Source organism: Ranitomeya variabilis, chromosome 4 (assembly GCF_051348905.1).
Source record: "Ranitomeya variabilis isolate aRanVar5 chromosome 4, aRanVar5.hap1, whole genome shotgun sequence".
In the NCBI taxonomy this organism is placed as follows: Eukaryota; Metazoa; Chordata; class Amphibia; order Anura; family Dendrobatidae; genus Ranitomeya; species Ranitomeya variabilis.
The window spans coordinates 485,500,112-485,524,494 of NC_135235.1; the positions used below are offsets into that span (position 1 = coordinate 485,500,112).

At 43.8% G+C, this 24,383-nt stretch overlaps 1 protein-coding gene across 5 annotated transcripts in view; it reads right to left on the bottom strand.

The window, feature by feature from the left end:
- CHD6 (chromodomain helicase DNA binding protein 6) overlaps positions 1–24,383 on the bottom strand; it is a 229,436-nt gene that overhangs the window by 59,499 nt on the left and 145,554 nt on the right. For all 5 annotated transcript variants that reach the window (XM_077251925.1, XM_077251921.1, XM_077251924.1 and 2 more), the window contains exons 13-22: positions 20,964–21,140; positions 18,720–18,863; positions 13,861–14,116; positions 11,589–11,799; positions 2,698–2,893; positions 2,321–2,485; positions 1,809–1,988; positions 1,594–1,704; positions 1,302–1,504; positions 305–504 (exon numbers count right to left, since the gene is read on the bottom strand). In XM_077251925.1, the coding sequence (XP_077108040.1) occupies positions 305–504; positions 1,302–1,504; positions 1,594–1,704; positions 1,809–1,988; positions 2,321–2,485; positions 2,698–2,893; positions 11,589–11,799; positions 13,861–14,116; positions 18,720–18,863; positions 20,964–21,140 (1,843 nt within the window). The remainder of the gene's footprint in view (positions 1–304; positions 505–1,301; positions 1,505–1,593; positions 1,705–1,808; positions 1,989–2,320; positions 2,486–2,697; positions 2,894–11,588; positions 11,800–13,860; positions 14,117–18,719; positions 18,864–20,963; positions 21,141–24,383) is intronic.

Genomic DNA, 24,383 nt, shown 5'->3' on the forward strand with positions numbered 1-24,383 from the left:
ATCTGCAGCCATCTCGAAAACAGGACCCACCATACACAGCATTCAGTGGAAAGTTGGTCAACATTTCTATGTAACCACATTTCCACAGACAGCAGTGTGCATCAGAACCCCATCCTTGTGAGAGACACAGGCCCGAATGATCCACAACAACTATGTGTGTCTGGCATATCCCATAAATTCAGGGATTTCACACTGTTTAATGCATAGTTCACAAAACTATTCTCTACCTATGAAAAGTATCATCCATGCATCACAGGCTGATAAAAAAACAGAAAATATATGATTTTAAAAAATATGCCCATACCTGAGTGATTTTGCAGAGCCTGGTTGTATCCGTCCTTTGTGGGAGTGATCAGGTCCCAGATGAAACTTTTGATCTTTTCATCTCCTTTGTAATGTTTGACACAGTAAACCAGGAGAGCCCTGCAGATCATCTCCATATCCTTTTCGTTTAAATGCCATTTGAATCGCCCAAGCGTAAGGATGTCCTTCCAACGTCCCCAGCTAGAGAATTAGCATGATTAAAATGAAAAGGATTGAGCAAATTACAATACTTCTACAGAAAAGCAAAACAGAACTGCAGATCATACTGTGCATACTACATAGAGGATTGAAACTGGACGGCAATGGGGTAATCTGACAAAATGAGGAGGCAGTCACAGCACTAATTTAAAAGGGAACATGTCATGTTCGATAATGTTATTAACCTGCAGATACAGGGTTAATTTTCAAATTAACAGAGTTATGAAGGTGATTGGCTGCAATTCTGGAAGTACGGCACCTGGGGAAAATTAACTATTTCTCCCTGGGGCCACCAGCTTTCAGTCAAGCAGATGTGTTGGCATGGCTATAGTCACTGCTAATAGCATCAAGAGTAGCTTCTAAGGACTAGCCCTCTCACTGAACTGGCAACCTTCTCTGCACTGATGAGCCGGCTGTCATTCAGTGCAGGGGCATGCTTACAGCCGCCCCTCTCAGTGCTGTCACTGTAATTGCTCTGAGCACTCCTGCATGACTGAAAGCTTGCAGCTCCTGGGAGAAATAAAGTTAGTTTTCTCCTGAGTGATGCACTTTCAGTACTGAGTCCATAATAATGCGGTTAACCTGCAAATTAACCCTTTATCTGCAAGTTAATAGACTATTGAACTGTGCAAATGTCACAACTTTATCCTCCTGTTCTTCACTAATCGAGACATCAAACTCTGTTTAGAACATGCTGAGCTTTGCAAGCGGTCGTCACTGGCACAAACTAGAACTAAAATCCTATAAACCATGCTTCCTTTATTACAACAATCACCTACCCGAATATGAGCAAATTCTTCTCTACCCTAAAGCATTCTGCCCGCAGATATCTCCGGGTTTTGTCATTCAATCGTCGGGACCTCGTAGGACGCTCCTCGGTATCACTCTCCAGCTCAGAGAACTCCATCAGTTCATCATCCTCAAATGAATTGTAGTGTTTTGTTTGCTTTCTTACACGGGGGCGGTCAATGACTAAACTGTCCTAAACAAGAGAAGGAGTGCAGAAATTACTGCTGTAGTGAGTTACTATACTTGAATGCAAATTACAAAACTATCTAAAGCATCAGTTACCTTCTCATTTTTAGCATCTGTGTCCATCTCTGCAATCTTTGCCCATTTTTGCCAAAAGTTAGGGTCGTCTAGAGAGATGTCTGTTCTATTACCAGAAGACACAAAACTGGCCTATCGAGGGATAAGACATTGTATTTTTAGGGTTGATAAAATTCAAAGAATACATTTATGCATCTGTTTCTCTTCTCCACCCTCTTTTACATTGTAGTTCCTACCTTAGCAAATGTAGACCCCTTTCCCTCAGACTGGATGGTGATGGTTTGTGTTCTGCGCTGTAGAATTTGATCAATGTCCTCTTCACAGAATTTAGAACCTTCATCTTCTTCATCCATGAGTGCACCATATGCTCCTTTTCTAAGAAGATCTTCAACTTCTATTTTAGACAATGGCTGTACCTAAACACAACACTCATTTAGATCCTCACAAAATAATTATGTCTATTAAATTGGTCGTTCAGGTTTATTAAAAAAAAAAGTCTCCTTTTATTCCAGTGCCAAGCCTGTCTTTAGGTTGTTTAGTATTGCAGCTCAACCTCATTTAGATACAACTGATGGACAGGAGTGGAGAGACTTCTGGAAAAAAGCAGACGTCAGTTTGAATCCTGGACAACCCTCTCTATGTATCAACATGGCATAATACAGGGATCCAGATTATTTTTCTGTTACATATAGTCTACAAGTTCTGAGGGACATATCTAAACTCAAACATTTCTGTTAATCATACTTACTCCATTGGTGTTGCCTTTTCTATTAATGTCTTGTAGCACAGCCTTGTCTAGTCCCAACTTAAGACTCGCTTTATCAAACATTTCCCGCTCATAGGAATTCCTGGTTATCAGACGATAAACCTTCACAGCTTTACTCTGTCCAATACGATGACATCGAGCTTGTGCCTAAAAATGTAGAACAAAAAGAAAAAAAAAAGATGTACATCTTAGTTTTCTGTATGTTTTTTATTCTTGGGGATAAATTCTGATTTATGATGGTAAGGATCCTTTACGTTTCAACCTCTATGCTAGTTAATTCAAACATAATGCAAGTGAAAAAGTAAAATAAAAAAGTATTGAAATAAAAAATATTTATAAAGAAAGGTGGTTTATCCTACTTGTAGATCATTCTGCGGGTTCCAGTCAGAATCAAAGATAATGCAAGTATCAGCAGCTGTCAGGTTGATTCCCAGGCCTCCTGCCCGAGTGCAGAGCAGGAATACAAAGCGATCAGAGTCTGGCTTACAGAATCGGTCAATGGCTGCTTGACGAAGGTTGCCCCTTACTCTTCCATCTATTCGTTCGTACGTGTACCTGTCAGATTCAAATCAGAACACAGGTTGTAGGTGGATCCTAATATGAGGACGACAATCGTATTACACAAATATGCTTTCCACATCCACTATATAATGTTAGGATCAGCAGGTATTCCAAAGTTCAGATCAAATCTTAACAGGTCAGGAAATGTTAAGATGTGAACACCCCTTAAATATGATCACTATGACACAGATACATTTAAATTTTGAACACATTTAATGTTATATAAAAACTTAACCAGTATCTACATTTTCACAAAGCAGTTTAAAAAACAGGATTTTTGGTTACTCAATGCAAATCTGTTTCTCGGAGCCTTCATTGGGGGACACAGGAAACCATGGGTGTATGCTGCTGTCACTATACACAAAAAAGTTAGCTCCTCCTCAGTGTACACCCCACCGACTGGCACTAGGTTAAACAATTAGTGAGAAAGCAGTAGGAGAAGCAACAAGTAAAAGAAACAAACAACTCAAACTGCAACAGTATAACACAGTAAGCAGAGCTGATAAACATGGGAGGGTGCGGTGTCCCCCAATGAAGGCTCCACGAAACAGATTTTACAGTGAGTAACCAAAAATCCTGTTTTCTCTATTGCTTCATTGGGGAACACAGGAAACCATAGGATGTCCCAAAGCAGTCCCTGGGGAGGAAACAGCAGAAACTCAGTTCAGGTTGAAGAACTCACCACTGCCGCCTGCAAGATCCTTCTACCGTGGCTGGCGTCCGCCAAAGCGTAGCTATGGACCCTGTAAAATTTGGCGAACGTGTGGATGGAAGACCAGATTGCCGCTTTTCAGAGTTGCAGGGCGGATGTCCTATGGTGTACCGCCCATGAGGTGTCCACTGTCTAGATAGAGTGTGCCTTAATCCCAGGGGGAGGCACTCTGTTCTTAACCCAGTATGCCTCCAAAACTGCTGTCCGGATCCAGCGAGCAATCGTAGCCTTGGAGCAGGCCTCTATGCGCACCCTCAGGAATGACAGAGAGTCCGTTTTCCCAAAGGGGACAGTCCTAGGCAAATAGACCTGTTCAGTGAACGCTCCAGAGGATGAGTCTGAGCCGGGCAAGGGGAAGGGAGGACAATATCCTCATTTAGGTGAAAGGCAGACACCACCTTGGGAAGGAAAGAAGGTAGAGGCCGCAAAACCACCTTGTCCTGGTGGAGAACCAGGAAAAAGGGATGACAGGAAAGAGACGACAATTCCGTCTAATGAAGGCGATGGCCACAACAAACACCACCTTTCAAGACAGAAAAGACAGAGATCTCTTGGACAGGTTCAAAGGGAGAACTCCTAAGGGCTGCCAGGACCAGATTGAGGTCCCTGGGGTCCACGGGTGTCCAGTACGGGGGCACAACACGCGATACCCCTTGGAGAAAATTTCTGACCTAAGAACGGGAGGGTACGTTTTTCTGAAAAAGAATAGAAAGCGCTGACACCTGGCCCTTTAGCAAACTAAGATCCAGACCCACGTCAAGTCCCACCTGTAGAAACGCCAGAATGGAATGGACAGCAATAGACTCACACCAGCTGAAAAAGGCTCTCCAAGTCCGATAATAGACCCGGGATGACGACAGCTTTCTAGCCTGGATCATGGTCTGAATCACCCAATCTGAAAACCCGGATGCTTTCAGAACCACGGTTTCAACAGCCACACCGTTAAATCGAGCGACCGAGAATTCAGGTGGCAGATCGGTCCTTAGGACAGAAGATCCGGTCTGTCTGGAAGCCTCAATGGGGCATCCGCAAGAAGATTGATGATCTCTTCGAACCAAGACCAATCTGGTGCTATCCGAACGACCTCCTCCCCTTCCGCCTTAATTTTCTTCAACAGCCTGGGAAGAGGGGGAAGGGGAGGAAACAGATAGGAAAGATCAAACTGTGACAGGGTATTGCCAGACCGTCGACGCCTACCGCGAGAGAATCGCAGGACCTGGAAACGAACAGTGGAACCTTTCTTTTCAGCTGAGACGCCATGAGATCCACATCCGGAGTAACCCATCAAAGGCAAATCTGCTGGAAAACTTCCTGATGCAGAGACGACACGCCCGCTGCAAGACCCTCGTGGCTGAGAAAGTCGGCAGTTCAATTATCCACGCCGGGGATATGCACTGCGGGATATTGCCGGATCCGTCGCCTTTGCCCAGAGTAGAAATCTGGATAAGGCGATCAACAAGGTACCCAGAGTTCCTCCCTGGTGATTGACAAATGCCACCGCCGTGGCATTGTCCATCTGAACTTGGATTGGCAGACCCCTGAGAAGCCTTTCCCAGTGACGGAGGGACAGAAGAATGGCCCTTATTTCGAGGATGTTGATCGGCAGAGAAGATTCCTCTGCCGACCAACGACCCTGGAAAGTAAGGTGACGAAAGACCGCACCCCAGCCGAGAAGGCTGGTGTCCATCATCACCACCTGCCAATGAACGGGAAGGAAGGACCGACCCTGGAAGATGAGAGGGGATGACAGCCACCAATTGAGAGATCGTTTGACTTGGGAGCAGAGCCGAACTGGACAATCCAGAGAGAGAACAGACTTGTTCCACTGAGATATGATGACCTGCTGAAGCGGTCTTGAATTGAATTGCGCAAAAGGAATTGCTTCTGAGGTGACCACCATCCTTCCCAGGACCGCCATGGCCAAGTGGAAGGAAGGAATCTGAGGGCCCTGCAGAAAGCGAAGCCCCTGCTGGAGAATTGCACTCTTCTCCTTGGGAAGAAAACCCTTGTCTGGCGGGTGTTGAACAGCATCTCTAGAAAAATGAGGTGCTGGGTCGGGACAAGGCAAGACTTTGCCCTGTTGACTAGCTATCCGGGACAGGGAATCTAGAACGATGGACAGACGCTCCTGAGCCTCATAAAAAGACAGAGCCTTGATGAGAATGTCGTCGAGGTACGGGATGAGAACTAGACCTCTGATCCTCAAAATGGCCATTAACATTGTCATGATCTTTGTGAAAGCCCTGGGAGTGGATGTGAGCCCGAACGGCAGGGCGACAAACTGAAAATAGTCCTGCCGCAACACAACGCAGGAATCAGAGGATGCCCTGGGAAGATAGGGACATGGAGGTAGGGGTCCTGGATGTCTATGGAGCACAGGAACTCCTGCGACTCCATGGAAGCAATTACTGAAAGAAGGGACTCCGTCCTGAAATGTCGCAGATGGACCCTTTTGTTAAGTAACTTTAAATCCAGGATAGGTTGAACCGCGCCGTCCTTCTTCGGCATAACAAATAGGTTTGAATAAAACCTTGTGAAACGTTCCTGGTCTGGGATGGGAACAAAGACACCTGAACTGAGAAGGGAGGCAATGGACGCAAAGAACCCCGGAACCAGAGAAGCACCTCTTGGAGGAAGGGATTCGAAGAATCGATCTCTGAGTCGCAAAACAAAATCTATTTTGTATCCTGAGGATACAACCTCTCTGACCCATGAGTCCTCTACCGAGGTGAGCCAACGTCTCTGAAAAAACGGAGACAGCGGCCCAATCTGAGAGATTCCATGGAATCTGGAGGTGAATCATGCAGAGGAAGATCTGCCAGGTCTGGGCCTGGTGGATGTACCCTGCTCATTATTGGAATGCCAGAAGGGTGTGGGTTTAAAAGAAGCCCTTTTCCTATCCTGGCGAGCCTGTGGCCTCTCTTGGCGGGAAAAATCTTCCAATGCAGAGAAACAGCGAAAGGGCCGAAACTTGCGCATCAGAGGTCGGCGAGGTTTGGACTGAGGAAGGAGGGAGCTTGTCCCTCCGGTGGCCTCCTTAATAATTTGGTCCAACTTGGATCCAAATAGATGGGAACCCTGGAAAGGCAAGGTGGTAAGGGACTTTTCTGAAGCTAAATCTGCCTGCCACGCCTTATACCAAATAGTCTGGCAGATGGCCACAATATTGCTGGACGCCTGAGCCGCGTATGAAGCGGTGTCCAGGAAGGCGGATACCATGTACTTCCCTGCATGAGAAATCTGGTCCGCGAGGTCAGCCTATTCCTCCAGTCGGGCTCCAGAAAGAATACCCTGAAGGAGTTGTTTAGCCCATGCAGCTATGGACTTTGACACCCAGATGGTGGCAAAGGCAGGGCACAATGTAGAAGTGGCCACTTCAAAGGCAGACTTGACAAAAGACTTTATGATCCTGTCATTGAAGTCCTTGAAGGATGCTCCATTCATAAGCGGTAAGACCGTGTTGGTGGACAGTCTGGAAACTGGAGAGTCCACAGTTGGAGAAGCGGTCCAGTTCGCCATGAGATCAGGGTCGAAAAGATATAGGATGCCGAGGCACTTTCCTCTTTGGAAGCATATGGTCGGGGTTTTCCCATTCCCTGGAAAGTACCTCCTCAAATTCTATGTGTGGTATAGACCTTGGGAGCTGGTCTCAACCGTCTAAACAAAGCTGCCTTTTCTGCGGGTTCCGTAACGGTATCTGTAATGTTAAAGGTCTACTTGACCGCCACAATGAGGCTCTGGACCATGTCTCTTATATTAGAGGCCTGGTCAGAATCCAGGTCCGAGTCATCCTCTGACAGTGAGTCCAAAACCGCCTCGCCTGACTCGGAGGAGGAACGGGAGGAAGCAGTCCGCAGGGAAAGACCAGAGGGAGAGACAGAGCGGGAGGAAGACCTAGAACGACACTCCTGCCTGAATCTCTTATGTCCCATGCTGGTAGGCACAGTCGGTGAGCTCTGTGATCTGCTAGCAACGGCGAAGGCAAGAAGGGGCAACCTGTCAAAAGCAGACACCAGGGTCTGCGACACCTTGGTGAGGTCTGCGACACCTTGGTGAGGTCCGCCACAGATTGTGACAGAGAGGTAGCCCACACTGGGATAGGGGCACCACTCACTCCTGGGGCTGTAGGGGATTCCTGGGTAGCAGGAACGGGGGTGCTGATGCAGTCCTGACAGAAGGGAGAGGACTGACCTGAAAGGAGTTTGTATTTACATGAGCAGACAAAGTGCCTGACAAGAGCAGAAGAAGAGGAAGCAGGAGTGCGAGAGCACTCTCCTTTAGGATTAGGCATGATAAAAAGAACAGACCCACCAACTAATGCCAGAAGGTAAGGGGACAGAAAGATATATGCTGAGGAGAGTGTCAGTCTGCAGAGCTACTCAGAAAGATGCAGGTCCTGTCTGGTTACAGGCAGTAGGAGTGCTCCAGGACAATTGCAGGAATAAATGTAGAACTTGCTGCAGAGAAAAGCCACCTTCCGTGTTCCGATGCCAACAAATGGTGATTGCAGGGAGGAAGAGGAGGGCCCGCAGAGTGAAAAGCACACAGAGATTCCTCGCCACTGGCGGAAAGAGTCATGTGCAGAAGAACTTGCACAGTGAGGCAGGAAAAAGGACTGACATTAAGTTAAAACTGATTAACCTGTACACTGTGGAGGAGGAGCTAACTTTTTTTGTGCATAGTGTCAACCTCCTAATGGCAGCAGTATACACTCATGGTTTTCTGTGTCCCCCAATGAAGCGATAGAGAAATATAATAACCAATCAGAACCTAGCTTATTAGAAATCAAGCCTCATTTCTGAAATATGAAGCTGCACTGGCTTAACCTCATAATAATAAAGTGCCATAAATGTATGGTGCCTTGTCCCGTACTTTCATTGAACTATTGATAGGCAGTATGGCTCTTTTTGGTGATCAATCTTGCTGCGCTCACCAAAACAGTTGGCTCCCCAGTAAGTGCCACTTGCAGTCTCTAAATTGCTCTCAATGGACATAAAATGATGGTGTTTGGCAGCAGAAAATCCAATCACCTAGTGATTGCCTGGCTGTGGGTTGGCAGTTTCTGTCATGGGGGCATGGTTGCTGCTGCTGTGCAGTGAACATAATTTTTGGGGAACCATTTCTTTTTGGTGATTGGGGCCAAATGATCAAGCTCACCAGAGACTCGGACTGTCCATCATTAGTTCATGCGACATTCTAATGCTTGTTCTACTGTTCTATCTCCAAGCTGTACGAACCATGAATTATCAGCAGTGAGGATTGCTCACGTTGAGGTTTACTGTACAGCTGTGCTCAAAAGTGTACATATCCCGGCAGAATTTTCGCTTTCTTGGCCTTTTTTCAGAGAATATGAATGATAACACCAAATAATTTTCTCTACTCATGGTTAGTGGCTGAGTGAAACAATTTATTGTCAAACTACCGTGTTTTCTCTTTTTAAATCATAATGACCCAAAACATCCAAATGACCCTGATCAAAAGGTCACATACCCCATTTCTTAATACCGTGTATTGCCCCCTCTAACATCAATGACAGCTTGAAGTCTTTTGTGGTAGTTATGGATGAGGTTCTTTATTTTCTCAGATGGTAAAGCTGCCCACTCTTCTTGGCAAAAAGCCTCCAGTTCCTGTAAATTTCTGGGCTGTCTAGCATGAACTGCGCGCTTGAGATCTCCCCAGAGTGGCTCAATGATATTGAGGTCAGGAGACTGAGATGGACACTTCAGAACCTTCACTTTGTTCTGCTGCAGCCAATGACAGGTCGACTTGGGCTGTGTTTTGTTTCGCCATCATGTTGGAACGTCCAAGTACGTCCCATACGCAGTTTCCGGGCTGATGAGTGGAAATTTGCCTCCAGTATTTGCGGATAACATGCTGCATTCATCTTTCCTTCAACTTTGACCAAGTTTCCTGTGCCTTTCTAGCTCACACATCCCAAAACATCAGCAATCCACCTCCGTGCTTTACAGTAGGAATGGTGTTCCTTTCATCATAGCCCTTGTTGACCTCTTGCCAAATGTAATGTTTATGGTTGTGGCCAAAAAGTTCAATTCTGGCCTCATCACTTCAAATTACCTTGTTCCAGATGTCTTGAGTCTTGTCTCTGTGTTGTTTTGCGTATAGTAGGAGAGATAATTTGTGGCATTTGAGAAGTAATGGCTTTCTTCTGGCAACTCGACCATGCATCCCATTTTTCTTCAAGTGCCTCCTTAATATGCATTTTGAAACAACCACAACGCTAGTTTTCAGAGAGTCCTGTATGTCAACTGATGTTATTTGTGGGTTTTTCCTTGCATCCCGAACAGTTTTCCTGGCAGGTGTGGACAACTTTTTGTTGGCGTAGCTGACCGTGATTTTGTTTACACAGAGCAACTGATTCTCCATTTGTTAATCACAGTTTGAACGCTGCTGACCGGCATTATCAATTCCTTGGATATCTTTTTGTATCCCTTTCCTGTTTTATACAGTTCAGATACCTTTTCCCGTAGATCCGTTGACAATTCTTTTCATTTCCCCATGACTGAGAATCCAGAAACGTCAGTGGCTGGATGAAAGATGCAAGAGTCTGTCTGGATCCCAGAAACGCACTCAGCTTTTATGCACACACACTGATTACAAGCAAACAGATCACGGGTGAGGATGTTACCTTTAGTAGCCATTTAAACCCATTTATGACAACTTCTGTGCATGTTATCAGACCAAAGTCACCAGGGTATGTAAACTTTAGATCAGGGTCATTTGGATGTTTTGGGTTGTCACTATTATTTAAAAAGAGAAAACACGGTAGTTTGACAATAAATGGCTTCACCCAACCACTAATCATGACTGGAGAAAAAGTTCTGGTATTATCATTCACATTCTCTGAAAAAAGAAAGCAAAAAATCTACTGGGGTATGTAAATTTTTGAGCACAACTGTACTTGTCTAATCGTCTCTGAAATCACCTCTTCAGTTCCAATCATATGACATAGCCAGTTTAAAAGGTAAAGAAAATCAAGAAAAGTCCTCTTTTCAGTAAATATATTTATTGAAATTTTAAACAGGAAAAACAGTAAAAAGAATCATTACAATGTCCAGAGCTATACATTACGTCTCTGAGAACACAGCACAAGTGTAGTTGAACAAGAACTCTGGCACATAAAGGGTACATGGTTCTCATCTTGAGAATCACTTCGGGACATAGACCTTATATACAAAATACAGAACCTGTAAGAAAAGCAATTGTAGAAATAGGAGAAAGGAAAGAAAGAGAAAAAGAGAAAAAAAAAAAAGAAAAAAAAAAGGGGGGGGGGGAATGGGGGAAAAGGGGAGTAAGGAGGGAGGGGGGTTTAATGGAGACCCAGCAATGTACACGCCCACGTATTGAGAATTATGAGTATGTACGCAGCCAAGTCAGGAACCCTGTGCTCTCCTTGAAGGATTGCCAGAGGAACCAGGTGCGTCCCTGGTCATATGCAGCATCACCATCACCCGCCACCAGCGACTCCAGACGATGTAATCTATCCATTTCAGCTATCCATTCCTCCGTGGAGGGGACCTCAGTAAACCTCCAATGCCAGGGAATAACTGCCCTGGCAGCTATTAGGCAAAATCTCAGGATCCCCTTTTTAAGAAAAGTCCTCTTTAAAAACGCTTTTCACTTCCAGGGGACAAATGAGAAATGCACGATTACAGGAACTTCCAGAAATCACTAGAACAGAGGTCTTAGATCTCCCATTTAAATGGGTGGTAGCCATAGATGCATGGCCACTATTGCTCTATACAACGCCTATGATACCAATGGTGACAGTTGAGCACTGTCACCAGCAATCCTTGCCAGTCCTAAGTACAATGAAATTGGACAAGTGATACATTTTAGTGGTGGGCCGACACCTATAAGTACCCATTGGATTAAAATATGAATTTTTATCTCACTCAATTGATTTCACCATAAATACGTTTGACAATGTCTCCAACCAGCTTTATTTAGTTTTCTCACCTCCTCTGAATAAGATAGTCCTCCAGGATGTCAAGGCACCTCACCATCTGTGAGAAAATGAGAACTTTGTGTCCACCAGCGATCAACTTTGGCAAGAGTTTATCAATAAGTACAAGCTTCCCTGCTGCTTGAATCATAGCTTGTAGCTGAAAATCAGATGCATCAGGACTATGAGTCTTGCGAAAATCCTCCAGAATCTTCTCTTCCGCACCTAAGACATAAATAACATGTTACTGCATATGTGACCAACCAAGTTTTTTCAAATTGTTCAAAGTATTCTTGTCTTAAAGGGAATGTATTACCTTAATTGTCTTTACTAATTAAATCAGGTAGGGAATATATTTTTGTCATTTTCTTCTTCTTTTTTTTTTACTTTCTGATTTTGGGGCAGCTCTCTTGCCTTGTTTGAATGTCAACATTGACTTTAGGGGCATGGATTTATGACAGCTTCACGGGCCTAAAAATTGAACAGTTTGGAAATGTCCATCAACTTTTCTAAACAGTGTCCTAGGCATGCTCTGTGGAGAGGTCATTGTTAAAGAAACCCTCCTCCCATCAAAGTTTTTATCCTCTGATTACATTGCAGTCATCATACTATATAGCACTGTGTACTTACAATTGCTCATTTTACCCTTCTACCCAGCTAATTCTTCTGTTTTCCATTAGGTTTACGAGATCACATGAATAAAAACTGACTAGCTAAATCTTTCTAAGCTCTATTTAGAAACAGGAGGCTAATTTTCTTAGCACAAGTCATAACTTACTGCAAAAGTCCCTGGCAGGAGGCGGAGGGAGCAGCTGGGTCAGGAATTGACAAGGGAAATTATAAATGCAGGGACATGAGACTTCCTGTTTCTACATAGAAGAATTAGATGAGTAGAAAGGCAAAATGAGCAATTGTAAGTACACAGTGCTATATAATATGATGACTGCAATATATTAAGAGGATATAAACTTTCATTGAAGTGCTTTTTTAAGAGGGTGTGTAAGTGTGTGTGGTAGCAATCTGTGACCATCATCTATAAAGGTGGGATCCTGTGATAACAGTATTGAAATGTTATCTGTCCTTGTCTTGCCTGTGATGATAATGAAATGACTGCTAAAAATTAATCAGTACAGGGCAGGAGGTATCAGCCTAATAGTAGGCTTACTGGCTAGTGTGAAATATGCAGAATTTCAGGATTTTGTCAATATTGACAATGAAATGTAATTATTTGTTATTTAAAAAAAAAACAGAACATAAAATCATAAAATCTTTATTCATACAATGGGTTATTTTCTGAAGACATCCTCCCTTTAGGGGTTCATGACCCCAGATTTTTTTTCGGTTTTGCGTTTTCGTTTTTCGCTCCCCTCCTTCCCAGAGCCATAACTTTTTTATTTTTCCGTCAATATGGTCATGTGAGGGCTTATTTTTTGCGAGACGAGTTGTACTTTTGAACGACATCATTGGTTTTAGCATGTCGTGTACTGGAAAACAGGAAAAAAAATTCCAAGTGCAGTGAAATTGCAAAACAAAGTGCAATCCCACACTTGTTTTTTGTTTTGGCTTTATTGCTAGGTTCACTAACTGTTAAAAACTGACCTGCCATTATGATTCTACAGGTCATTACGAGTTCATAGACACCAAACATGTGTAGGTTATTTTTTATCCAAGGGGTAAAAAAAAATCAAACTTTGCTTAAAAAAAAAATAAAAATAAAAATTGCGCAATTTTCCGATACCCGTAGCGTTTAAATTTTTCATGATCTGGGGTCGGGTGAGGGCTTATTTTTTTAATGCTAAGCGGACTTTTTAATTATACCTTTTTGGTGCAGATACGTTCTTTTGATCGCCCATTATTGCATTTTAATGCAATGTCACGGCGACAGGGTGCTGCTCACAGCAATCCGTCAACAACCACCATAGAGGTCTTCAATAGACCTCTAGTTGTCATGCCGACGCATCGCTGATCCCTGATCACATGAGGAGAGTCAGCAATGCGCGCATTTCCGGCCCGATGGCCGGAAGCGCTAGTTAAATGCCGCTGTCAGCGTTTGACAGCGGCATTTAACTATTTAATAGCGGCGGGTGGATCGCGATTCCACCCGCTGCTATTGCGGGCAGATGTCAGCAGTACAAAATAGCTAACATGTCCCGGCTTTGATGCGGGCTCACCGCCGGAGACCACATGAAAGAGGGGGTTCTGACGTACTATCCCGTCCGAGGTCAGAAAAGGGTTAAGTATTTAAGATGCTTCTACCATATGGTTATCTTTATAAAGGATGTTTACCATTAATAAGATATGGATGATTGCAGCACTTGCGTAGCTCCATCATTGTGTTGATAAGGTTAGGCATGTTATGCTGGTTGGCTCCCTTGGCCAGGAATGTAAAATTCTTCTCAAGGATTGCCCGGTAATACTTTTTCTGAATATTGGTCAGTTCCACCTCTATGATGGTCTCCTGTTTTGGAGCCAGGTTCTTTTCTACATCATCCTTTAATCGCCTTAGCATCATTGGCTTTAGGATTGATTGCAATTTTTTCACCTGCAGATAAAGCAAACCATTTTAATATGCCTTTTAGTAATACAATAAAAGTCTGCAATCGAATATGTTATGTGTATATACCGTATATACTCAAGTATAAGCCGAGATTTTCAGCCCAAATTTTTGGGCTGAAAGTGCCCCTCTCGGCTTATACTCGAGTCATGGTCGGCGGGTGAGGGGGAGAGAGCAGTGTCGCATACTCACCTGGTCCCGGCGCTCCTAACGGTGTCCCAGCCTGTCCCATGGTCTCCCTCGCTGCAGCTTTTCCTCTATTCAGCGGTCACGTGGTACCGCTCATTAAAGTATTGAATATGGACTCCACTCTCATAGGGGTGGAGCCGCATATTCATTACTGTAATGAGCGGTACCGGTGACCGCTCATTACAGGAAGAAGCTGCAGTACCATGGGACAGGCAGGGACAGCGTCAGGAGCGCCGGGACCAGGTGAGTATTTCATATTCTTTTTATTAATTAAAAGCAAGGCACCCAACCCCACCTATAGTGACCAACAAAACACAAAACCAACAAAAACAAATGTGCTCAAACGAAAAAATAGATAAAACTAATGGGGAAATGCTATATCGCCCTAGCTGAGGCACCTATATATGCCCCTACCTGGCTGCGGAGGTAGACGCCCTAGGGGGGAACGTTGTGGTGCCCCCGCTCCACGATGACTAACCCTATGGGCCCTGATATGCCCTACAGTCACTAGTGAGAGCCTCTACCCACACACTAGAGGATCCTCTACCACTATACAATAAACTACTAAGCTAGGGAGGACCTAGATCCCCAAAAGAAACAAACTGTGACTGAACACATATGGCGATATGAATGATGCATAGACTAGATAATCATTCTTTCACAGTGGACCGAATACTTTCTACAAGAAATGGCTAATATCCATCTTAGATTATTATAGCCAGATAGGCTCCATTCCTTATATGGGCTAGCACACCAATCATGTGTTCCCCTATCACAATCCGGTCTTCATATAAAGCCTCAACAGTATAGATAGCTTCCTATATACAATTACAAATTGAAGCCATAGATACTCATCTGTGCCACTGTGCTTTACCAATCGCCATCTATAGTACACGCCTCAACGCGTTTCGCCTGTATAGGCTCATCAGGAGGCCAGATGAAGTGATAACTTGTGTCACATAAGATAGTGGATAGCTATCCACTAAGTGAGTCTAAGGAGAATCAAGCCCTAAGTGTCCCCGCAGAAAGGCAATCAGAAGCATCTTCGTCAGACTTGGATATATCCGACACAGAAAGAACTGAAATAGCAGGCAGTAGCAGTAGCACACAGTTTTTCAGAGGCCAGCAGACTAGGCAAAGATGGCAGGGTGGAAGAGGGAAGTCCAGGAGAAAGGGGGGGAGAGGGAAGTACAGGAACGGTGTAGGTACCCTGACTCCCTTTCCGGCACCCAGCCAGCCATCTGTGGCGTCCTCCTCATCGTCTGTTTCTTTTTTGGAGCGGAGTGTGAGAACAGGATACCAGCTCAGAACCCGGTTCAATTGAACAGGGGCCAAATTATCAACCTGTCCTCGCACACGCTTTCTAGGGATGAGTTTAGTGTCCTGCAGAGAGGTCTCAACTTCGTTCCAACAAATAATTTCAACTGTTTCGAGAGGGTAAAAGATCTTAACCTCTTTTGTAGGAAACTCAAATGGAGAAAATTCTTCAAACATAACACTCGTGAAGAATGTGGGAGACTAGGTCTTACTCATGAAGATATGGAAGGATATGAGGCCCTATATGGGCTACTCCAAGAGAATGAGAGGATCCCGGAGGAAGGGAAAAGCCCATTCACCTCATTGAAAAACAAGAGTGAGAGAATGCCACCATAAGGCGATATGAGTAATATTGATCTATTTGCATTATTGGTAGAGAGGGATCTCAAAAAATTAAGAAAAACAGATTGGAATACTGTGGATGCAGCCACATCCAATAACTAACTATATATATATATATATATATATATATATATATATATATATATATATATATATATATATATATATATATATATATATATACATATACATATACATATATATATACACACACATACATACATACATACATATATATATATATATATATATATATATATATATATATATTATTCATTATGTAAACTAGGGGGCAAGTCACAAAGATCAGTAACCTGTCAGAAGCCATGCACATGAATACCCAGGCAGATCACCACATGAAGACCTCCCCACAGGTTGTCCCGAAGAACGAGCATATCATTAACTCAAAACTGAAAATAAAAACCACAAGATGGATTTAATCAACCACGGTATCATTTTAATCAGTATAATGGGGCCAACCTGACAGTGTCTGTAGTTTACTGTGTACAATCCTGCTGACAGGTTCCCTTTAAGGAGTTGTCCAGGACTGATGGCTTGCACTAATTTCAGGAGGTCGGATGTATGTAGTCTACAAAGATTAAACAGCAGAGTTCTGTACACAACGTGGCTGTTCACGTATAAGGCAGATAATGACAACCTCTTTAACCTCTTCCTTCACGAATATTTGCTTCTTTCATCCAGCCAATGACGCTTCTGGATTGTGAGTCATGGGGAAAGCAAAAGAATTGTCAACGGATCTACGGGAAAAGGTTGTTGAACTGGATAAAACAGGAAAGGAATACAAAAAGATATCCAAGGAATTCATAATGCCAGTCAAAAGCATTCAAACTGTGATTAACAAATGGAAAATCAGGGGCTAAGTAAAAACAAAACCATGGTCAGGTAGACCAACAAAAATGTCGTCCACAACTGCTAGGAAAATTGTTCGAGATGCAAAGAAAAACCCACAAATAACATCAGCTGAAATACAGGACTCTCTGAAGACTAGCAGTGTGGCTGTTTCAAGATGCACAATAAGGAGGCACATGAAGAAAAATGGGCTGCATGGTTGAGTCACCAGAAGAAAGCCATTACTGCGCAAATGCCACAAAGTATCTTACCTACAATACGCAAAACAGCACAGACACAAGCCTCAAAACTTCTGGAACAAGGTAATTTTAAGTGATGACATCAGAATTGAACTTTTTGGACACAACCAAAAATGTTACATTTGGAAAGAGGTCAACAAGGCCTATGATGAAAAAAAACAACATTCCTACTGTAAAGCACCGAAATGGATTGTTGATGTTTTGGGGATGTGTGAGCTACAAAAGGCACAGGAAACTTGGTCAAAGTTGAAGGAAATATGAATGCAGCACATTATAAGCAAATACTCGAGGCAAATTTGCACTCATCAGCCAAGAAGCTGCGCATGGGACGTACTTGGACGTTCCAACATGACAACGATCCAAAACACAAGGCCAAGTCGACCTGTCACTGGCTACAGAAGAACAAGGTGAAGATTCTGGAGTGGCCATCTCAGTCTCCTGACATCAATATCATTGAGCCACTCTGGGGAGATCTCAAGCGCACAGTTCATGCTAGACAGCCCAGGAATTTACAGGAACTGAAGGCTATTTGCCAAGAAGAGTGGGCAGCTTTACCATCTGAGAAAATAAAGAACCTTATACACAACTACAACAAAAGACTTCAAGCTGTCATTGATGTTAGAGGGGGCAATACACGGTATTAAGAAATGGGGTATGTGAACTTTTGATCAGGGTCATTTGGATGTTTTGGGTTGTCATTATGATTTAAAAAGAGAAAACACAGTAGTTTGACAATAAATGGTTTCACCCAACCACTAACCATGAGCGGAGAAAAAGTTTTGGTATTATCATTCATATTTTCGGAAAAAAAGGCCAAGAAAGCAAAAATTCTGCCGGGGTATGTAAACTTTTGAGCACAACTATATATGGACAGGGATCGGGAACTGAGCCCTCTCCATAACAAGCAGGGCGCTGGCTGTTTTGTAAAGCTGACAACAGCAGTATGCTTTTCCAAGACTTAAAAAGCCTACTCTTTTTTTTTGTGTGTATGTGTCCGCAGCATTTCTGACGCAAACATCCGTATGCATCTTGATTTCCTATCTTTAACAAGTGCATGCGTTCACCCACCTTTGCTTACACATGCGTATTTTAGCGGTGTGCGGCTGGGCGGGGCTGAAGCACCATATTAGTTTTTTTTTGGCGACAAATTTCCGCAACCATAGGCATGCGGATGCATGCGGAAGGAGTGCATCAAAACAACGCATTACAGTTTATGGAAACGCATAGGAACGCAAGGAAGTGCGTTCGCTTGCGTTTGCACAAGGGTCTATATACAGAAATCCCATGAGCCACGCCCATTGTGTCAATTAAATTCTCCTTGAAAACATTTTTCAGAACAAACGCATGCGCATAAACAGCGCGAACGCATGCAAAAACGCTTGCAAACGTTGCGGTTTTTTTATCCATCATGCGTAAGTTGATGTGGATAAAAAATGCAGCGTTATCATGCGTTTTGCATGCGTTTGCGTACGAAACGCTGTGGACTCAACTGCAAATGTGAACCTAGCCTTAGTGCTACTTAGGGGACAACCGGCAGTTTTCATTATTATAGTGACATAATAAAAACTTTTTTAATTTTAAGGTACAATTCTCTTGACTCATTTAAGAAAACAATTATGAGAAATACAACTTACCTGTTCCTCAGTCTTTAGGTCTCCAAACTCCTCAAGGAAAGTGTTTTCACAAGGAAACTGGTTTGGCTCTAGAAAGTTGAGCAAGCTATACAACTCTTCCACGGAGTTCTGTAGAGGGGTGCCAGTGAGGAGCACCTTGTGTTCCTAGAAGACACACAGGCAGATGATTTCAGTGCCCCTCTGAAGCACAGTCACTTAAAGGGCACCTGTCCCTGATTCATGCTGCCTGTGATATGGGCGGCATGAATCAGGGCTTGGCTGCACAACTACAGGTATGTTTTTCTCTTAAATGCTCAGTGATTTCAGTGAAAGCATAGTTTAAAGACCTCAGCTCTCACCACTCCTGTGATTGACAGGTTGCTCACGTGTAAACATAGGAAAGGATCTTTAACTCCTTCACGACATGCGCCGCGCATGTTGTGTCTCTCTCTTGTGTCTCTCTTTGATGTGGGTGCTAAGCTAACATATTCCCGGCACATGTCAGTTGTTTTCAACAGCTGATATGTGCCCCTGATATCCACGGGTGGAATTGTGATCCACCCGCGGCTGTTAATCCGTTAAATGCCGCTGTCAATCTTGGACAACGGCAGTTAATGTGATCGCGCTGGAAGAATGTCCCTAGTCCCACCCATCAGCGCCTGTGTCACATGACCGCAGGTCGCCGATGGGTGGCATGACAACCCGGGGTCTGCAGCAGACCCCTGTGGTTGTCATTGCAGGATTGCTGTGAGCGCCGCCCAGTGGTCGGCGCTCATAGCAAGCAAGCATTTCTGCTACACACAGGCGATCTGATCATCACCTGTATGGAGCAGAGTTAATCGACAACTGCAGCTTCTAGTCTCCCATGGAGATTATTGAAGCAAGTGAAAAGTAAAAAAAAGAAATGTCTTAAAAAATATTTAAAAAAATGAAAAATATATAAAAGTTCATATCACTCATTCGCCCCATTCAAAATGAAACAATTTAAAAAAAAAAAAAAATACACATATTTGGTATTGCCGTGTTCAGAATCACCCGATCTATCAAGATATAAAAAGAATTATTGAGATTGGTAAACGGCATAGCGGAAAAAAAAAGTAAAAACTCCGGAATTAAGTTTTTTTCGTCCCGTAAAACCACAAGCCCTCAAATGGCCATATTGATGGAAAAATAAAAAACTTATGGCTCTGGAAAGAATCGAAAAAGGGCTGCGGCGTGAAGGGGTTAATACTGCAGCATATCAGAGAAACCCATTCATGGCAACAATCATGCTGATTCACGCTTTTGGTGGATTGGGCAGCATAAATCTACTGACCAGTTACTTTTAAGAAAATAATAATCATACACTACTACATTTCTTGAGAAAGGCAAATGAAATTAGCCCATTCCCACAACAGCTAACTTTTGGCTTTTCTTTAAGTATTTTTATTTTTGTAATAATTAAAAAAAAAAAATCTGAATTCGTTATTTGGTCCCACTTGAACCTAAACTTTGAACCTGTGATCGCAGTATTGCTGCATATATTGTCAATCATGGCTTCATATACACTTCAGTTATAGGCTGGGTTTCACAGGAGGACTGAGGCTACTTTCACACTAGCGTCGTGCACTGCACGTCGCTATGCGTCGTTTTGTAGAAAAAACGCATCCTGCAAAAGTGCTTGCAGGATGTGTTTTTTCTCCATTGACTTGCATTAGCGACGCAGTGCGACGCATTGCCACACGTCGCAACCGTCGTTGCGTTGGACCGTCGCCACAAAAAAAGTTGCTTGTAACGTTTTTTGGTGCGTCGTTCCCATCTTTTCCGACCGCGCATGCACGGCCGGAACTCCGCCCCCGCACCTCACAATGGGGCAGCGGATGCGTTGAAAAACAGCATCCGCTGCCCCCGTTGTGCGGCGCATTCACTACTAGCGTCGGCACGTCGCAATTCGTCGTGCGTCGTCCGACGTTAGTGTGAAAGTAGCCAGAGATGGTAGTGACAGCCTAGTTGCCAAGGCATTTCATTGGCATGCCATGATCATGTTGAAGAAGGGCACAAGGGCGTCACTGTATTCACAAACCGGCAACCGAACCATTTAAATACTTCTATCAGTGATTTTCAGCAGCATCTAATAAGCTAAATAGCAGCAAATTGGAAAAAACTGCATCTAATCGGTATGGAGTGAGCCCACGATGTAAAGCCATATGCATGAACAGGTTAAATATAAGATATATAAACTGGCAAGTAAGTCTTCAGGAACTATAGAGTTCCCATGTTACTCACTAATCCCATGAGCTTGAGTCCTTCAAGAAGTTTGCAGTTTTTGTTCTTAAGCCGATGAGCTTCATCAATAATGACACCACTCCACCTGATCTTCTTCAGTTCTGGACAGTCTGCTAGAATCATCTCAAACGTTGTGATAATCACGTGAAATTTGAAGATCCCTGGGACAGGCACTCCCTTTATGTGACAAATCATTAAATGGTTATTATATAGGGTATCCCAGTGCAGGTGACACACAATGAATTGTGAAAATATTAGCTGAATAATACAATGTAATGATAGCACAATTCAAAGAAGCTTTCCGGTCTCAGAAGAAATGTTTGCAGTCCACTGATGCGACTGCAGACTGTCAAATTGTGACACTGTGTGATGAATTAACTTTCACGATTCCCCGGTATTTCCTGTTACGAGTGGATGGTTACAGTGGGTATGGAAAGTATTCATACCCCTTTAAATTTTTCACTCAGTTTCATTGCAGACATTTGGTAAATAAAAAAAAAAAAAAACAGGGATTTTTGTGTACTCACCGTAAAATCCTTTTCTCTGAGCCACTCATTGGGGACACATGACCATGGGTGCTATGCTGCTGCCACTAGGATGCTGCCACTAAGTAAACACAAAAAGATTAGCTCCTCCTCTGCGGTATACACCCACATACAAGCTCCAGCCAAGCCAGTTCCGTGACAAAGCAGTAGGAAAACAATAACATTATATAAGAGTATACACACGTCAAACTAAAGAACATACTCAAGCCGTCAGGCCAACAGGGTGGGTGCTGTGTCCCCCAATGAGTGGCTCGGAGAAAAGGATTTTACCGTGAGTGCTCAAAAATCCATGTTTCTCCTTCGCCTCAGGGGGGACACATGGCCATGGGATGTCCTAAAGCACTCCCTGGGTGGGAAACTGACAATACAGATCAAACCCCATGCACCAGCTATCTAAAGATGCGCCAACGCTGCCTGCAAGATCCGTCTTCCCAGGCCCGCATTCTGCGGAAGCCTGAGTGTAAATGCTGTAGTGCATCGAGAAGGTGTGCAGGCTGGACCAAGTCGCAGCCTTGCAAACCTGTTTCGCTGACGCCTGGTGCCGAATGGCCCAAGAGGCACCCACCGAACGAGTGGAGTGCGCCTTAATTCCCGCTGGGATAGGCTTGTCTCTGATACGGTAAGACTCTTGAATGGCCGAGTGTATCCACCTGGCTATTGTGGACTGAGAAGCGGTGAGTCTCTTCCTGTGACCCTCGGGAAGAACGAATAAGGAGTCTGTCTTACGGAAGGACATAGTTCGTGAGACGTATCTTCCGAGAGCCCTCACCAGATCCAGAGTGTGAAGAGCCCTCTCAAAACAGTGCATTGGTGTTGGGCAAAACTAGGTCAGACTTACTATGCAAAAAATATGTAACTGAGGGAAGAACAAAATAGCTTACAAACGAGAAATAACCCCCGTAAAATGGAATACTTTATTAAATACTGTGCTAAAAAACCAAACCCCTATCTAATAGATCAGTATTGAGGGGGCAATAACCCCGATATTCATAAATAAACACCCTATACTGGAACAATATCAAAGATACATAATATAGATGTCCTATAGAAGTGATATAGCATTAGTGGTATACAGTATCTAACTAAAAGGGTGTGTGGATGTACGTGCACTACCCCTACCAGTCAAGCAAATATTTATTTGCGACCCTAGGGTCTCTTCCTACCTAGGTGCGGGGGTTGGCACCCTAAGAAAATACGAGAGTGGCGCCCCCGCTCGTGCGATGGCTATCCCTGGTCTCCTATTAACTCCCTATAAGGGATAGAGTGTGAAACAGAAGGCCAGGTGGCTGTCAATAACTTGTAAAAATATGTGATACCACTAATACAGCATACCAGGCCCACACCCCCAATGTGCTGTAAGGTAGGGATAGATATAGAAACTTAAATATCACTTGATATAAGATGATAAACTGAAATCATAGGACAAATAATACCTGATACACACACAAGGTATAACCAGCATTGTAAAGGGCTGACAAGTATACAATCAAAAAAAATACTCATGCCATAGCAAATACTCATGCCATAAAAAGAAATAACCAGAACAAGCCCCCACCAAATGTACCTGGATATAAATAGATTAATACAGTCAGCTAAATAGGGAATGCAGTAAGTAGTAGAGATACATATTAGTAATGGTTATAGTATACTCATCTGCTGCAATAATCAACCCCAGCCGATCATTCATCCAGTAATAGTGGCTCACAAAGTGAATCGGGGCAAACAGACTCCGCAAAAAACCTCTTGACGCGTTTCCCCCATATCCATGGGTTCATCAGGAGAGTCAGGATACCAGCATGGCAGTATAAAGATATACACAAAGATAGGGCTGCTAGGTCTAGGTAAAACTAGGTCAGGACAATGTCCTCACTAAGGTGAAAGGAAGAGACCACCTTGGGCAAGAATGACGGGGACAGCCTGAGAACCAGCTTGACCGGGTGAAAAATTAGAAAAGGATCTCGACAGGAAAGAACAGCTAACTCCGATACCCGCCTGATAGAAGTCGCCGCGACAAGGAAGGCGACCTTCCATGAAAGAAGAGTCAGAGAGATGTCCTGCAGCGGTCCAAAAGGAGCCTCTTGTAGAACACCCACGACCAAGTTAAGGTCCCAGGCATCCAACAGCCTTCTATAGGGGAGAATCACGTGTGAGACCCCCTGAATGAAGGTCTTGACCTGCATCTTGGAAGCAAACTGATAGGGCAGAGATCTGGCCTTTGAGGGTATTTGTACCCATGGTGGCATCTAATGAATAAACTAGCCGAAAAGAAATGTCGCTGGATTACCACACTCAGAACAATGAAACCATTCTGCTTAAATAATCAATGGGGTTTTTCCAGCTTCGGTTCCCTGAAAAATCCCCACAGGAAGGTTGCCCACAGGAAAAATACCCACACGGAAAATTGCCAATTGCAGCATCACAAAGTTTCAGATCTATGAAATTTGAGGTGCAAGGTGAGGATGTTCACATGATATGTGATCAACTTGTGCTGTAGTTGACCTAGTGCAAAACTGCCAAAATGATGAAGATCTGTGGTTTGTAGCAGTCTGTCATTATCAGCACTAGATAGACATAGTCTACTCATCTCTCACTGATTCTGCTTTAGGCCCCTTCTTCAGTTTTTTGCCGTCAGTCACAATCCATTGGCTAGACGGATCCGTCGCAGATTGTGAAAAACTGATGAGACGGATTCCTTTTTTCAACAGATTCGACTAGCAGATCTGGCTAATTGGATCCTAAATAAATCGGAGCATGCTCAGTTAAAAAAAACGGAATCCATCGCCGGAATCCATCAATTGACGGATCCTGCCCCAATAGGCTTCCAATCGAGCAAAAGACGGACGGCGAAGGATTCGTCGCTGTCCGATTTTTCGAC